This window comes from Caretta caretta, chromosome 11 (assembly GCF_965140235.1).
Source record: "Caretta caretta isolate rCarCar2 chromosome 11, rCarCar1.hap1, whole genome shotgun sequence".
NCBI classification, from domain to species: domain Eukaryota; kingdom Metazoa; phylum Chordata; order Testudines; family Cheloniidae; genus Caretta; species Caretta caretta.
In genome coordinates, this window is record NC_134216.1 from 65,467,589 (window position 1) to 65,485,760 (window position 18,172).

General features: G+C 41.8%; 2 protein-coding genes across 3 annotated transcripts in view; both read right to left on the minus strand.

Moving 5' to 3' along the window:
- The window catches only part of KANSL1L (KAT8 regulatory NSL complex subunit 1 like), a 97,607-nt gene extending 95,774 nt beyond the window's left edge, over positions 1–1,833 (minus strand). For both annotated transcript variants that reach the window (XR_012664454.1, XM_048868492.2), the window contains exon 1: positions 1,733–1,833. The gene's annotated coding sequence lies outside the window, so the exon portion shown is untranslated. The remainder of the gene's footprint in view (positions 1–1,732) is intronic.
- Positions 1,834–3,201: 1,368 nt separating this feature from the next.
- ACADL (acyl-CoA dehydrogenase long chain) overlaps positions 3,202–18,172 on the minus strand; it is a 32,074-nt gene continuing 17,103 nt past the window's right edge. Inside the window, exons 6-11 of the mRNA XM_048869575.2 lie at positions 16,207–16,371; positions 15,794–15,895; positions 12,153–12,266; positions 9,325–9,452; positions 7,043–7,129; positions 3,202–4,028 (exon numbers count right to left, since the gene is read on the minus strand). Of these exons, the coding sequence (XP_048725532.1) occupies positions 3,935–4,028; positions 7,043–7,129; positions 9,325–9,452; positions 12,153–12,266; positions 15,794–15,895; positions 16,207–16,371 (690 nt within the window). The 3' untranslated portion in view covers positions 3,202–3,934. The remainder of the gene's footprint in view (positions 4,029–7,042; positions 7,130–9,324; positions 9,453–12,152; positions 12,267–15,793; positions 15,896–16,206; positions 16,372–18,172) is intronic.

An 18,172-nucleotide genomic window follows, 5' to 3' on the forward strand; every position in this document is an offset into this window, starting at 1 on the left:
ATATTCATGGGGGGGAGGGGACAAATCACAGAGGAAAGTAGAACAGCAAAGAGACCCCCCTAGAAACTAGAGGGTGCACATTCTTCTAAGATCCACACAAACTAAAAGAGGAAACTGGCTCTGTATATAGGCAGTTTCATTGTTTTTCCTGTATAATCAATGTAATAAGAAATGCACAAAGCAAACATATTAAAAAGAGAAAAAAAATTCTACTTTATTTCAATTAACCTTAGGTGTTATCTGTAACTATACTAGATAAGATTTTTCAGACAGAATTGTGATTTTTCAGTATAGTATCTATCCCTTTTAAGGATGGCGTATGTCATCCATCTCTGTATATTTCCTAAACTGTGTTATTTTTAATTTACAGCCCCACCTAGTCTAAAATTAGTTTTCTTTTATCTGATTGTATCCAACTCTATCCCATATCTGAGAGAGTTCATGTTTTAACGAGCATTTTTGTAACGGAAAATGGGAATTTTGATATGTTAAACAGTTTTATTTGTATCTCATCTATAAATTCCAGCATTTAGGAAGAAGTGGAAAGAGCAAATTTAGCCCTTCAAGGCATTTAGGGATTCAGCTCCCCTCTTCAAAAAAACAACTTTTCTTGGTAAAGTATCCTGCAAAGAACAAGTGACTCTCTTTTTCCACTCTCTCTGTATTACGCCACCTTCGAATCCAAAACATATTTTGAGTTTTATAGACCAAATGGGGATACCACTGTTTTCAAGAAGCTACATTTAAAACAAACGTCGTAACTGAATCCATCTGCATGTGTCTTGTTTTTTGGGCGAAGAACGCCAGCCGCCAGCCAACGTGAGAGGCAGGTTTCTAGTTTCCTCCGCAGTGGAGGGGCCTGTATGCCTCCACGCTGGCTCTGCCGGCAGGCTGCAGTGGGTTTCCCAGGGGATACAATGGCAAACAGTGGCAGCGTGTTCGCCGCCGACGAACAGAGCAGAAAGCCAAGCCACCCCCCCCCCCCCCCCTTCCATCGCGCCCCGACCTCCCCAGCGCATTCCCCCCCCACCGCTGTGCGCTGGGCTTTCCTTCTCGTTCCCTACGCGTATTGCAACGCAGCCGCTCCAGGCCGCCCCCAGCCAGCGGAGCCCCACTGCGCCCCTGCCGCCCCATCGCTCCCAGCACGCCGTGTGGAGGGAGGGGCAACCCCGGCGGGCGCGGAGCCCGGCCCCCCCCGCCGCCGCCGCCGCCGCCGCATCGCCGGCTGTTTGACGCCCCCGCCGGGGGCCGGCCACGACTCCCAGCGGGGGGTGAAGCGAGGGCAGGCGGGCCCCACCCGCCTGAACACAGCGCCCGGCCCCGCCCACTAGCGCGCACGGGCTCTTCTCATTGGCCCCGCACAGGCACAGCCCCCACCCAGAGGCCCCGCCCCGCCAGACCCTCGCGGGAGGGGCGGGGCCCGGAGGCAGCTACAATACGCTCCACATTCCAGCTCCCCCCACGGCCCAGGCCCCGCCGCCTCCCCACAGCGTCAAAGCCCCGCCCCTGCCACTAGGCCCCGCCCCCCCAACCCCGCCTCTGCCTCCCCTCGCCCGCCCTGGCCCCGCCCCTCTGGCAGTTTAACACTGAGCCCGGCCCTGGGGCGCGAGGACTGGGGGGAGGGGGGCCGCGGGAACCAACCGCCTCTGGGAGCCGCTGCCAAGAGGCCGGCTGGGGAGTCGCTGCCGCGGCTGTGCCCGGCTCAGGTCCCCGCAGCCCCACGCACACTTGCCTGCTCGGTGGCTCCGCTCTTCGGCGTCTCCACAGCGGCGGCGCCGCCCGCCTCCCACCCGGGCTGCGCTCTCCTCAATCTGTGCCGCTGTTTAACAGTCAGCTCCCAACTAAAGGCGGCGGGCGGAGGCGGGGCCGCGGCCGGGGGGTAGAACTGGCCAATCTGCGGCGGGGTGGGTGGGGCTATGCAAAACTGGGGAGGGGGCGTGGCCTGACAGCGGCGTGTGGAACGTCTGGGCAGGGCGGGGGCTCCAGGATTCCGTGCCTAGCTGTGCCCCTGAGCCCGGGGAGCTACCCGCCTCCCCTGCCGCCCAGGGATAACCCCAGCACGTGCACCCAGGGGGAGGGCGCCCACGTAGCCGTGCCTGGACATAGGCCCCTGCCCCCAGTAGCTACATGTTCCCTTGGAATCTCTTCCCCCTTCATTGCTACCATCCTCCATCAGCACCTGCAAGAATCTTCTGGCTGTGTTTCTCCATTCCTGGAATAATAAACCGGGGGGGGAGACAAGCAGAGACTCAAACGTGCACCCCAGCATCCTTTGCACTGGCTACCATAGCATCTCCCTGGATGCAGTGCACTAAAACTAGTGCAAAGGATTGTACGGTGCGTGCAAATGCAATTGCTAATGTTTCCAAGTTCACCTAGGTATGTCTTGATGCAGCCCTATCAACTTTCAATAGACCTGCATTGCAAGGACATACACACTGTGACAAGATGGAAATAATAAGGTATACAAGTGTATCTGGTCAAGTTTTTGGTCCATCACCTTTAATTCTGAATGAATTTAGCATTTGTAGAATTTAATTGATTTAATGGTTGTGACGGACAGTCCTAGAGCCAGAAATCTGTTCATCCAAACAGTAATTTTAGCACCAACAGAAGCAGCCATAAGCTTTTCTTACTGCCCCAACATTTTTCAATCCTAATATGACAAGTTCACCTCTAAAGTTAAGTGGGTTGATCAGTCTCCATTCAGTTCCTGGCTTCTGTTGCTGAAACTGCCAGTAAGCTTACCACTTGTGACAATGTCCCTTTAAACCATAAACTTATATGCCATACTATAGAAACCATAATGTCAGCACAGCTTATTTCTAAAAGATAACAAACTTGTAAATGCACAGTAGTCAAATCACTAATTACACATGTGGCTTAGCAAAAAAACCACAATTCTGTAGTTGTGTAATTAGGCTGATTCAAAGCACATATTTAAAAGCTATAAAAGCTTGTATTAGTAGCACGCTCTATTTAAATACTAAACCTCCAACTGATGACTGAAGACTTACTGAGAATTGGCCAATAGGCCTTTTACAGAGGTATTCACACAGAATATTAACAATCAGGATGTGCTACTCAAGTGTGTCCTTTCTTACAAACTATATCAACATATGGATTTTACCAGGGCAATTCCAAGTAGTTATTTTATAGTATTTAACTTCTGATTTTTTCAAAGAATTCAGAACATTGATATTTTGCATTTTAAATTTTTTATTAAGCTTATTTATACAAAATAAGTACGTATTGAAATAAGGCACATTGAGTTTCATTGTAAAGCTTATTACATTTTTGTAATTCATTATAAAGCTCAAAAGTGAAAGTCACTCACTCATTTATCATCATCATAGAGGAATGCAATGCAAAAAGCCAGATTATAAGAGAAAAATCAAGTACATTCTCAAACAGATAAATTATTAAACAGGGGTGGCAGTGAGTCAGTGACAGGTCCAAGTTCTACAGTTACATTTAACACTGTAAGTCCAAAGTTGTGGTTTGGTGTTGTTTACTTTAAGAAAAAAAGTGGTTTCTTTGACGATCTGATTGTGTTTAATTCTGAACAGTTAGGACTGGGATTTAATATAATGACATTATGTTTCAAAGATTTCAAGTTAATTGTATCATTCCAAAGTGACCATATTTTTCACTACCAATACGTACGATCTTCTTGCCTCAAACTTTTTTGAATCATTCAGAGGATTGATTAGTCCTAGTGTTTTCCACCAGGAAAGACAGCATTACAAATTAATATTATTAAATATTAGAGACCACATTTTGTTATTGTAGTTTAACTACAGTACAACAGTTTTTAACAGTTCCTTTTCCTCAACAAAACACACTACTAATTTTACTTGCATTCTGGTGCCTGATTTAATACCGTATTAATTGTGATAGGATTCAGGAAGCAGTCTCCAGTATAGCCATGTGCCTACTTATCAATCACAATGTCTCTAGCAATGAGCTCTTTCATTATTTCATTGGTTCCACCGTAGATTGGTTGGACACGAGAATCCACAAAAGCTCTGAAAAAGTGAGAAGTAGTGACAGAGTGAGTGGTTAAAGAGACACTTCTTGAAAATAACCATATAACAAATTCTTAGTAAATGGGAAAATCTCTCTTTAAAGATCCAGCATACTTCAAGTGTGATCTGTCTGCAGTGAGAACTCAGATCCCTCTTTCAGGATATTTTATTAAGGAGAAAACAAAAAGCATAATTCAGTTATTATCCTGGGTTGCTCAGGTTGTGATCGTTTGATTAATCAAATTCCAAATAAGGGAACTTGTGCTTTAATGCTCATGTTGCAGTTTGTCAGCACTATTCTGGTAGAGAAGTGAAAACATGTGAAGCGATTATAGTCTAAGCTTAAGAGAAGAAAAAACAATTGACTCAGAAGCATGTATGAGTTTGGCAGAGTTTCTTAAGTTGAAATAGGGAAATTAGAATTTTACTCAATAGAAGTGTTCAAAATGCAACAAGTAAAATTCTAGAAACTTTCACCAATAAATAAAAAATTACAATTAAATATACTTGCTGATACCCTGTATGTAGGGCCCTACCAAATTCACAGTCCATTTTGGTCAATTTCACGGTCATGGGATTTTTTTAAAAAAAAAGAATAGTAAATTTCATGATTTCAGCTATTTAAATCTGAAATATCACAGTGTTGTAATTGTAGGAGTCCTGACTCAAAAAGGAGTGTGTGTGTGTGTTTTCTCGCAAGGTTATTGTAGGGGGGTTGCTGTACTGCTACCCTTACTTCTGTGCAGCTGCTGATGGCAGCGCTGCCTTCAGAGCTGAGCAGCTGGAGAGCGGTGGCTGCTGGCCAGAAGCACGGCTGCCTTCAAAGCTGGGCCCTCAGTCAGCAGCCACCACTCTGCAGCCACCCAGCTCTGAAGGCAGCAGCGCAGAAGTAAGGGTGGCGTGGTACGGTCTTACCATCCTTGCTTCTGCGCTGCAGCTGGCGGGGCGCTGCCTTCAGAGCTGGACACCCGGCCAGCAGCCGCCGCTCTCCGGCCGCCAGCTCTGAAGTCAGTGTCGAAGTGGCAAGACCGTGATCCCCCTGCAACTCCCTTTTGAGTTAGGACCCCCAATTAAAGAAATTCTAGTCTCCCCCGTGAAATCTGTATAGTATAGGGTAAAACAGGGGTGGGCAAACTTTTTGACCTGAGGGCTACATCGGGGTTCTGAAACTGTATGGCCGGGTAGGGAAGGGTGTGCCTCCTGAAACAGCTTGGCCCCTGCCCCCTGACTGCCCCCCTCAGAACCCCCCCACCCATACAACCCCCCTGCTCTCCTTGTCCCCTGACTGCCCCCTCCTGGGACCCCCCCACCCCAATCACCCCCCCCCCCCGCTCCCTGTTCCCGACTGTCCCGCCCCCTATCCACACCCCTGCTCTCTGACAGGCTCCCCAGAACTCCCACGCCTATCCAACCCCGCCCCCTGACCGCCCTACCTCCAACCCATCCAACTGCCCCCGCTCCCTATCCCCTGACTGCCCCCTGGGATCCCCTGCCCCTTATCCAACCCCCCCTTCCCCCCGCTCCCCGCCCCCTTGCCTATGCCAAGTCTCACAGGGTAAGAACATGCTTACATTTGAAACCCTGTACATCTCTGGGGAACTGTCCCAAACTGGGCACTTGGGGTTAAACATTTTTTTCCCTTTCGTTTTTTGTGTTTCTCTTCCATAGGCTGCCTTGCAAAGTTCTATTTTATTGTTTTCTATGTCCCCCTCCTTTTTTTAATTCAAAATAATGTCTTTTATAGTCTAGAAGTAATACCTGCTGGTATTTGCTCACCCTTTCCCAATTCTTTTATCATTTTCTCCCTTCCCCATTTTCAGTTAATTTAGTGCTTGATTAACAGCTCTGAAGACTGAAACCCTTCATTTATACACAGCACATGTACAACATACGAATTGTAAGCTCGCCCACACTTACTAGTGTGCCTCTGTGCCCCGAGAAAAAGACCATCTCTAGATCCAAGGTAGTAATTTAGGTGCCATACTCATTGAATCCATTCCTTGCTGACAGGGTTTCTAATTGTGCAGTGGGTTCTTTCTGAGAGGTGAATATTTGCCCACTAGGAAATGAACTGAAACTATCAATTCATTTCACACAAACCACTGAACATCCATCTGATGGCTGTAGCTTTTAATCACTTCTAACTTCAGCTTCATTTGAACTGGTGACTGAACTCAACAATGAAAGGCTCTTGATCCCCAAGCCATCCAGTTCCCCTTTCCCTACCCTCCCAGTGGGTTGGGGACTGAGCTGTGCTCCTGAGCATACTATAGCCTGGGCAGCAGCATAGGGAAATGGATAAGAATCCTTGATGATTTCACTCCATGAAGCACTAAACACAGCATCACAACCACAGCTCTCCCCAGAAATTAATTTTAAAATTTAGTATCCAGGAAGATGTAAGACTCTAAGTATGGCTTTTTAAATGTTGCAGGGCTGTGGGAGATAGTTACTACCAGTACATTAACAACAGGGGCCCTACAAACCTGCATAGGGGTTGCTAGATATGCCGATACGATAATGGAACTCAGTGTACTTTAGAGTTGCTATTTACTCAAAGGATGGAACAATCATTTCAAAATGTGAACAGGCTCATGCACAATAATAAAGAGAAAAAAGTTACCTTAAAGCAGCATTAACAGGATAAAATATTATTAAAGGGACAACAAGTTGAAATCAGGTCAGTTTAAAAAAAACTGAGTTAGAAGTAATTTCTGACAATTCATCTGCCCTAAAGTCCTGCCATTTTTGAGGGGTTTGCTATGAGACTTTAAATTACTCTCTCCACCTTTTGGTGTGAGGAAGACACAAACAAGAGGAAAAGCTACCTAACTGACTGTACAGGGGAAATAGTAAAACCAACTACACAAAGGCATTTCCTTTACATGTATTGGTAAACTGCTTTGTATTAGTAGTGATTAGTTTCTCCCAGTTTACAAATACATATGAAGAAAATGCCTCATTTTACAACGCTGTTAATCTTTCATAATTCAGCACTGAAATGTTACACCCACCTTGCAACTGGATACTCCCACATGTACCCCCATCCTCCATGAAGTTGTACACACTGAGTAGCCACGCTGTTTTGGAGATCAGAAGCCCTAAAACAGCAAGAACAGAAGTTTGGTTTTGAAGCATTATGCTACTAAATCTATAAAGAAGCAAAACAAACATTTAACTATCAAATTTTCTTACATATAATAGCCATATCCAGAATGTTAGGAATTACCGTGATGAAGTTTGGTCTTTTAAAAAGAGGACCAGAAAGAAGAATAACTGGTAAATGTTTTAACTTTAACATTCAAGAATTTGGCCTTTCTTATAGAACTTTCACAAAGGAGGGCTTTCAAATACAGACAAGTTTGTTTACCTTTAGCTTATTCATGTTGTATATGCCAATCTTCGAACAGATTTATTTTTTAAAACCAATGGGGGTTCTTCCTCTGTCAGATCCTTCCTAATGTTTCTTGTTCACAGCCTTTTTCTTTTGGCAACATACTAGGATACTCTCTGTACACCAATAATATCTGGTGATGCCTTTTTTTTAAAATGCTAAGAATCACTATATTGCACTTTTTAATATAAATGCTGGCTAATAAATGCTCCAAGTATTTTCCCCCCTTCCCTACGTTTAGCTGTCTCTATAATGTTAATTTTTGTGGACTTTCCAACCAGAATTTGATACACATTTTTATCCTAGACAGCATGGGCTTTATAACTTGTTTCCTGCATTTTCTTTTTTGAAAGACTGCATGCTTGCAGAATGCAAAAAAGTAACTTCAATAATAGCAAAAAGAAATGAAAAATGATTAGTCAAGTCAATTTCCTTTTCATAGGAAAGAGTACATAAAATTCTCTCTTCTCAAGCATGCTCCACTGCAAAATTTTCTCGTGAATTATATTACACCACATTTAACCATAAAATGATGTCTTGATGAAACTATCCATCCTAAATAGATTTTCAGATTAATTTAAATACTGTAATGGTTAACACCACAATAAAACCTATAGATCTTTCAACAGAAATCAGCAGTAAAGATGTATAATGCTTTCCAAAAATTTATCTTATTTAACTAAGCATCTACCTCCAACCAAAATAGTCAATTTTGGTTAAATCTTAAGAAAGAAAGGATATTGACTACTGTATAGTCAAATGAAGTGCAGGATACTGGTGCCAGAGAAAAGCAGTTTCTCTGTTCAAGCAATTTTTAAACCTATTCAAGTTCTGTGGAAAAGTTACAGAAATTCCATTACCTATATGGACAAGGCCACCAAATATTGTGGGTGTAGGAATTTTGGTGATTTTGCAAGTTTCTTGCTTTGGAAAATCCACTGATGAAAGAATTTAGGCTGGCATTAGTTATATCCTCCTCCACAAAGCTAAATGCCTCTGCTTCTGTACCAGGTATTTTGGTATAATCCGTGCCAAGAAACACTCAATCAAAATTGTTCCTTTTAATGTAAATGTTCTATCTGGATTCCTGTGGCATTTTTTGCATACTTTTTTAAAAGGATTAAAACTTATACATTTTCTGCAAATGTTCTGCCACTTTCTAGTCTTCATTTTCCCCCCCACTTTTGCAGCTAACAATCTGGCACCGGGACAAACATATTACCTTAGATGTTTCTACTTGTCTAACTTTGTCTGGTTAAACACAAGTTAATAAATAACTGCAAAAAAAGTTCCTGGGGCTTTTTCTGTCCAGTTAAAAAATGGATCTATGAAAAGGAAGAATAGCTCAATCTCAGCAACAGCAATAAAGAGGTAGCTAATTATTTCTTCCTGAAATCAGATAGTTCTCAGAAAATGGCTAGGTCAAGTACCTAACTCTTATGTCAGGATTTATCAAACATATCCAAAACTTTTATTTCATATTTTATAAATATTATGCAAGGGAATCCCAGTAAGATCCACCTTTGTTTTTTAAAGTATTTCAGCTGTATAATTAAATGGTTTTTAAAAACTCAAACTAATTCTCAGGTGAAAAACTATTTAAGTTGAATTTGGATCACATTGCTCAAGAGACCTTTCTCCTAAAAGCCAACACTAAGTAACTAAATTTTGAAATTATTTGATTAACCAACACCAATATTCAGTGTATGTATCTCTCTGTATACCACATGCATCACTGTAGTTTGGGCTAATAAATTCTGATGTTAGATGCAGACAATGATTTAATCACATACAATGTTACCTTTAGGGCTAAAAATTTGGGTTGGTTACTCCAATGTTCTAATGTTAGAAACCAGAAAAGTTCATATAAGTAACATTTTCAAACTGTTTTAACATGCATACCAGTATTTTGCCATGGAAGCTGTGGAGGAGTCCAGACGTTTCTCCTCATGCAGCTGGAGACAGCTGTCCACGAACGCCCGGCCCACGCAAATCTGAGTTTTCAGTTCTGCTAACTTGTGCTGCACTGTCTGATTTTTGTTGGGAGGAGAAAATGTTTTGTATTTAAAAAAAATCAGGAAATATTTTAAAACAAACCAGTGAAAGCAAAAGATGCCCATAAGGTCATTGCAAGGAAATGCCTTTAAAAAAAAAATGCAATGTTCTGCATGAAGGAAACACCACCACAGGAAAGATGGCATACCAATACAGCAGCTAGAGTTCTGTTAAACTAAAAGCAGCTTCATTTCCATTTCTTTTAACAGACTCATTTATGCCAATCTAATCAAATAGGATTTGCTCAGAGTCAAGGAACCTGTGAATCAAAGAAAAGCTATAAAATCTGGTCTTTCACTCACAAAGTCATGTGTTTTTCTTATTTAAAAATAAATAGATAACAGAAGTTTGAGTCTATAAATTCCTAGATCGTAAAACCCAGTGCCCTTTACCGAATGTTTCAGCAACTTGAGCTCCCCCTTCTGGTAAAAATGTGTTTCTATTCTTAACAGCTGGTAATTTCCCTAGAGAGACAAGATGGCTGAGGTAATATCTTTTATTGGACCAACTTCCTCACCCACCTTGTCTCTCTAATATCCTGGGATTGACACAAGTACAACCATACCGCATACAGGAATTTCCCTAGTTTATTAGCAGTTCCATAAAGTACTATTTTCTTCAATGCAAAATTTTAAAGGTATAATATCACAATCCAAAAAACTTTTATTTATCAAATATCTTTTATTAAAGAATAATTAAAATTCAAGTCCAGAGGGAAACGAGAGGTTCAAAGAGATACAAATAGGAATAAATGCATACAACTGAACAAAAGAAAGTTTAGACTGGCTGTCAGGGAAAGTTTCCTAACGTTGAGATCTGCTATACTGTGGAAAAAGAAGAAGTCCACTTGTAACATTACATAAAGCTAGGCTGGGCAAAAACTCAACTATGTGGTAGTAGTCCTTACACTAGCCAGGGGAATGAAAAAGACAAGTCAACAAGTCTTTTCTCAAGTTCTTAAACTCCTATATCAGTGGGCTCCATCATTTCCTTTATCCAAGCTACAGAAACAAATAGACTGATTTCAAACCCTGTAATAAATGAATTAGGCAAGACAGCAGACTAATTAGAAAGCAGTCAGCTTTTGATTACAGACACATTTTAGCAATCAGCAATGAAAGGAAAGGAAACACAGAAAAGCACAGACTGCATGATGTTTTGATAAAAATACTTTATTTTAAAAAGTTTATTGGAGAGTGGTTGTCTTGCTTTAAAGCTAACTCTCCGCACTAAAACTAGTTTTTAAAAGAGGTATTTCCATAGTGCTAAGTATAGACATTGGAAATGCTAAATCACACCTGGAAATTATGAATTGATACTTAAGATGTCTTACTTCTAAGGGCCCAATTCTGCTCTTGCTGAAATCAATGACAGATCTGCCTTTGACATAACAGGAAAAGGATCAGGACTCAAAACTGGGAATTCTTGACCTTTTTAGTTAGATCTCAAGGACACATTTCAATTAACAAGGCGGCTACCGTTCTCCAACCTGTATAATTCCGTTTCTGTGCATCACAAACACTGGAACTTGGCCAACGTTCTCATTAAAATGTTTAACATTTTTAAAATGTTTAACATTGTTTTCAGAATAACCCCCCTACCTAGGGTTTTACTCTGAAACTCTTAAGATCACTCCTGTATTAAGAAAAAAAATAAGCAGTACCTTCTGAAAATTGCTACATTCGCAGGTAGAATCCCTGAGTCTGTATTTACTAGACTATGGTTAACAAAAGTTACTCTGATTAGAAAAAAAGATACTGTGAGAAGCGGAGCCTGTTTTCATGATTCTGAACAAGAAGTAGAGCCATAGTCTCAAAACTCACACCTGACTCTCATTAATGGCTGCAAGAATAATATGCACTGTGGACAATATACAACTTCTTATGTGGAGTCACTTGTGCATTTAGTTGCCTCGCAGCTGAGGAATCATTTACACTAGCCATAAAACTGAAGACTTTATAAAATAATTATTTGCTTAACACTTCACAGGCATTGAAAACAACAAGTTCCCTTCTGTGAAAAACTTGCCTAGTATCAATCTCAGGTAGGCCCCGATCCTGCAATGCACTGTGCACAGGTGGACCCCCATGCCCGGAAGTCCACCAAAGTCAATAGGATTCAGCTCATATGCAGAGGTCCATCCATGACAATGCACTGTAGGATCAGAGCCTTAGACATTAAAATGCCATTTTATAAACAAAACTATTTTCACTATATATTCATAAACCAGGTCAGCAATGCAACATCTACTTCCAGTCTCAAGAGCACTTAGTCATGTTCAATTTAAAACCGAACATGAGAGAGAAAGCAGAGTCATTCCAGGTACACCTCTACCCCGATAGAACGCTGTCCTCGGGAGCCAAAAAAAAAAGTCTTACTGCGTTATAGGTGAAACCGTGTTATATCGAACTTGCTGATGATCCGCCGGAGTGCGCAGCCCCACCCCCCAGACCAGCCCCCTTTACCACATTATATCCGAATTCATGTCAGATTGGGTCGCATTATATCGGGTTAGAGGTGTACTTGCTTCTAATCCAACTTTAGAACCTTTGAAAGCAGTCAAGCAAAACCACTGGACTAACACCTCTATTGAAATGAAAATTACATATATCTATACTGATAAAGAAACAGACAAAAAGAAGGATTTCTGTCTCTTTTTCTTGGTTTAAGCTCACCTGTAAATGTGCAATTGTTTTCCCAAAAGCTTTTCTTTGTTTAACATAGTTCCTTGTTTCTTCGAACATGAATTCACAGCTGGCAAGTGCCATATCAGCAATCAACAGTCTTTCCTTGGAGACAGAAGTGATAAAGAATCTGAGAGTTCTTATCCAATGCAACTAATCACAAATTTCTCTACACAAACAGATACACACATAGGTTGGAAAACAAAAGTTTAGTTATGACTGTTAGTGTTAGTTTTGTTCTGTGCCATTAAGTTTTAACTAGACATATTGCATAATTGAAAATATTGTCACTCTAATAGACAATTGTCTTGGTGGGACCCAAATTTTAAAAGTTCTTAGTGACATTCCAAAGTTTCATAAACAGGACTACAGGAAAAAAAGAAATCTAAAAGGGATATGTAATACTCCCACTGACTTAATGGAAACAATTTGGCTCAGATCATTCAATAATTTGGTTTTCATCTTTCAGTTCAAATAAAACAGTAATGTAAATAAGTTTTAGAAGGACACTGTCTAAATCAGAGGTTCGCATACTGTGGTCCATGAGCTCTATTCAGGTGGTCCAAGGATAGTTCCCTCCAAGGTGCATGCCTGGGCGGCCGCACACAAGAGAATGAAGAACCACCCACCTAATTAGTGGAGCCGTGCAGGCGTGGCTCCACTAATTAGGTGCCTGGACCCTGAAGAAGATGCAAATGTAAGTTGAGGTGACGACCTTTGGGGGAATACGGGGTAAGTGGGCGGGGGCAGTGGGGTGAGAAGAGGGGGTGGAGGAATTTGGGATGTGCAGGGCTGTGGCAGCCAGAGAGAGGTGATTTTCCCCAGTTCCAGGGCTGCGGCTGCCAGGGAGAGATGGCCCTCCTTCCCCCAGCCTCAGCTCTGTGGCTGCTGTGGCGGAGGAGACCCCCTCCTTCCCAGCCCCACCTCGGGGGCTGCCGTGGCAGGGGAGAGAGAGGGCACATCCATCACATTTGAAAGGTAAGACTACTGATATTAAAATATGAGGTGTGCACTTTTATTTGTAGAACAAAAAAATGTAAATTATGAAGGGATTTTTCATATAGCACTTTTATCCGAAGCGCTTTACAATAGTTAGCTAATGGTACAAACAACAGATCAAAAGATCAATTAAGTGGTCCGCTGAGACCCTCAGCAATTTTCAAGTGGTCTGCGGAAAAAAAGTTTGAGAACCACTGGTCTATATACATTTAAAAGTTTGTAATTTTCTCCCCATTCTCATAGATGCTGAGAAGATTTAAACTAAGATCCATTTCCTGCAGAATTGTTTTTAGCTTAACCATGTAAATAATCTGGTTCACTATTGTAGGGGTGCTCATGAGCACTGCTGCTGTGTTTTTTTTTTTTCAAACCACTGAAATATTTTCTTTGAAAGAACTAAATAATGTATGGAATTTGCACAGTGAAACAGTAGGTCTCATATTTAACATATAGGGTAAAATTCAGTAAACATGATTTTTATTAGATGATGTAACTACAAAGTCATAGTTTATGCTTTATGACAAAAGCAGAGTCATGGTTTTGGCATCTGAGTTTCCTCTCTGCTCTTCCAAACCTGCATTAACTGATCAACTGTGTTCAGTTCTACTAATAAGACAAGCCACTTTGAGCGCTACAAAATGTTTCCACTTTTCAGTTTTTTATTAAATAGATTGAGAAAGTAGTTTATCTAGCATATATTCCCACTGGTAAGAGAGTTGCAGGTGTGCATTTTGCATTCGCCTTTAACACAAAGAAAAGTCAACTCTGCACTAAGAGGCTTATAGAGGGCAAAAAGAGCATATTTAAAACTATTGAGCTGAGTGCACAAGTGTTAAGATGATAGCACAGTTGTTCGTAGCATTCAATTTTTAAAGTCTGTTCTAATCTTGTGTTCTTCACACCCGTGCTATTGACAGAGATCTGGTCTTGAAATCAGGTATGAGAACTTGATACAGTAACTCCTCACTTAACGTTGTAGTTCTGTTCCTGAAAAATGTGACTTTAAGCGAAATGATGTTCAGCGAATCCAATTTCCCCATAAGAATTAAATGTAAATGGGGGGGGGGGGGTCAGGTTCCAGGGAATTTTTTTTTTCCGGACAAAAGATTATATATGTATACACACACACACAGTATAAGCTTTAAAACAAACAATTTAATACTGGTACACAGCGATGATGATTGTGAAGCTTGGTTGAGGTGGTGAAGTCAGAGGGTGGGAAATTTCCCAGGGAACGCCTTACTGCTAAATGATGAACTAGCAATTGGCTGAGCCCTCAAGGGTTAACTCATTGTTGTTAATGTAGCCTCACACTCTACAAGAGAAAAAGAACGAGGAGGACTTGTGGCACCTTAGAGACTAACAAATTTATTTGAGCATGAGCTTTCATGGGCTAAAACCCACTGCCTATTGTATTTTCCACTGCATGCATCCGATGAAGATATATATACATACACACAGAGAACATGAAAAAATGCGTGTTGCCATACACACTATAACAAGAGTGATCAATTAAGATGAGCTATTATCGGGGGGGGAGGGTGAGGGGGGGAGAAATACCTTTTGTAGTGATAATCAGGATGGCCCATTTCCAACAGTTGACAAGAAGGTGTGAGTAACCGTAGGGGGAAAAAAAATAAGCATGGGGAAATAGTTTCACTTCGTGTAATGACCCATCCACTCCCAGTCTTTATTCAAGCCTAATTTAATGGTGACAGAGACAGAGATACACACCTTGTGTGTGTGTGTGTGGTGCATTTCCCCTTTAAGTATGCTGACACCACTCTTAAGTGCACTACCTTGTTAAGTTAATCAGCAAGCTGAGACCACAGCAGCTGCTACCGGGAAGCTCCCTCCATTCCTAGTCCCGTCGTGTGTCCCCCTGCTCTATGGAGATGAAGTAAGTGGGGTGCAGGAGCAGGGGGAGGCTAATGTCCGGGTGTCCTTCCCCCACCCCCACAGCAAGCAGGAGGCTCAGAGAGCAGCTCCAAGGCAGAGGGCAGGAGCAGCACATGGCCGTGGGGGGAGGGACAGCCGAAATGTCCATTAATTGATAGCCTGCTGGGCGGCTGACGCACAGGGAACTTAGGGGAACTGATAGGGGGGCTGCTGGTCCGCCCTGGTTCCAAGCCCCCCACCAACTAGCTGCAACAGGCTGCTCTTCCTGCAAGCAGTGGACAAAGCAGGCGGCTGCCAAACGAGTGATAAGGGAGCACTGTACAACTTTAAACGAGCACATTCCCTAATTGATCAGCAACGTAACAACGAAACAATGTTAACCAGGACAACTTTAAGTGAGGAGTTACTGTACATGTAATAATCCTTTCTGTAGCAATTATTATACCTTCCATGACTAAAACAGTACCCTAACATGGTATCATAATAAAATTATTTGAATAGAAACTATTAGATTGCAAGCTATTTCACTGATATACCAAGATGCTTCACTTTGATTTGCAGTGCAGAATTCCTACCACTAAAAAATACAAGCATCAGCAAACTGTGGTTGTAGGCATCCTCTGAAACTAAGCTGTCTCGCCATAATCCATAAACTGCAGGTGGCGGTTCCAAGCAAAGACCAAAATAAAATCTTTGTGCTTTTCCTGAACAGTGTAGGTTTGTGTCCGTCTTACCTGAGGGAGCTCTGCCATCAAATAGTAGAACCCTTTGTTCTCTTGTCCAAGCAAGGCACTGGCTGGCAAACGTACATCTTCAAAAAACAGCTCTGCTGTGTCCTAAAAATTGTTTTAAATAAAATATCTAATATCAAACTCACTCTTCCTCAGATTTTCCTCTTATCCAGCTCCTGACTTCTACAGCCCAAATTACATATATTCCCTGGAGACTGTTTGCTTTCAATATAAATTTCATTGAACTGCAACCCACCCTTACAGTCTAATTTAGAATATCCTGCTCTTGCAGTTAAAACTACGAACTGAAGTATTACTACAGCTACATTTGATCTGTAATTAAAGTACCCCAAGGAGTAACAAGTCCTTTTAGATTGCCTCAAAGTCTAGCACACGGTAAGGCTCAGATGACTTACCTGTGCTTTCAGGCCTATTTTTTCCAGCTTGCGTCCTTTGATGAATCCTTTCATTCCATTCTCCACCAGAAAAAGGCTGATCCCATGAGCAGGGGAGCGGGCCTCACGGTTTGTAACAGCAACCACAATCACTAAATCACTCATCCAGCCATTAGTGATGAATACCTGTAAAAAAAAAAAAAAAAAAAAAAAAACCACACACACCCCCCCAAGATGGAATAATGCTGCATGTTAGCTGGCAGGTAGCTAGGAAGAAGATAATAAAGTAGCAGTACACAAACCATCACACACTTCTACAAATGAACAGTATACAAAAAATGAAAGCTGTAAGTAAGTGTCCAAAAGGTTTATAAAGTCCAGATGCATAAAAAAAAACACCAAAGTGCTCCAGAACAATCTATAAAAGGAGAGATGGGTTCAAGTGGCATAATTCGGATCTGGATTGCAAACAAACACCCCAAAGCTAAAGGGTGCTGGGGTCTGAGGTTCTGGTTGACTCTACCCCATTATAAAGACAGGGGACAGATTAAAAATAAAAGAACCACATTTGTATTTATTTTTAATATTCCTAAAGTTCAGAGGCATTTAAATTCAGATTTTTAATTCAGTGTTATCTCTATTATAAAGATTCCTTTTATGAACAAGAATGCCAACTAACATGCAGATGACCTCTTCCAAAAGTTAAAATGTTAAGGTATGAAGTGGAAAAATCACTGGGAGGTTCTCCATTACTATAGCAAATCTCTGTAATTCTGTACAATATGCTGTCTACTCATATTTAATATTGTATGAAACACTGACGCATGCTACAGTGGGTGGAAACTTACAGTTGCCTTCGCTGTATTGTATGTTTTAAGTCAAATTCTGATATCACACACACACGACAGGCAGAATAGACACAGACATGCCAAGTATAAAAATTAGATTCATATTCGAAACTATGCCAACCAAAAAATGATTGCACTGCCTTGTCTTGCCTAGGTTCAGGCATGCAACCTATTAAGTTTATGTATTTAAAACAGTATCTTTTACATACTTATGGACAAATACATATAAACACTTATGGTTTTATTATTTTATTACTGCAGTGACCAAAAGCCACAATCTAGATAAGGCCCCACTGTGCTAGGCTCTGCCAACACATAGATTTAGCCCATAAATATGCCTAAAAGTAATAGGCAATTCACAGCAGGAAGAATCTTTGAAATATATTGAAATCAAAATACTATTACTACTTTGTGTTTTCATCCAAAGATTTCAAAGCATTTTTACCCATACAGGCAAGAATCACCACCACCACCACATTACAAATAGGGAAACTGAGGCCTAAGTTGGTATAGAAATGTTCTCCAAGCCCTGGTCTACACTAGGAGTTGAGGTTGAATTTAGCAGCGTTAAATCGATTTAACCCTGCACCCGTCCACACGACGAAGCCCTTTTTTTCGACTTAAAGGGCTCTTGGAAATCGATTTCCTTATTCCACCCCCGACAAGGGGATTAGTGCTGAAATCGGCCTTGCTGGGTCGAATTTGAGATATTGTGGATGCAATTAGACGGTACTGGCCTCCGGGAGCTATCCCAGAGTGCTCCATTGTGACCGCTCTGGACAGCACTCTCAACTCAGATGCACTGGCCAGGCAGACAGGAGAAGGCCCGCGAACTTTTGAAATTCAATTTCCTGTTTGGCCAGTGTGGCAAGCTGCACATGAGTGCAGAGCTCATCAGCAGAGATGACTATGATGGAGTTCCCGAATCGCAAAAGAGCTCCAGCATGGACTGAACAGGAGGTTCAGGATCTGATCGCTGTATGGGGAGAAGAATCCGTGCTATCAGAACTACGTTCCAGTTTTTGAAATGCCAAAACATTCGTCAAAATCTCGCAGGGCATGAAGGACCGAGGCCATAACAGGGACCCGAAGCAGTACCGTGTGAAACTTAAGGAGCTGAGGCAAAGCTACTGGAAAAC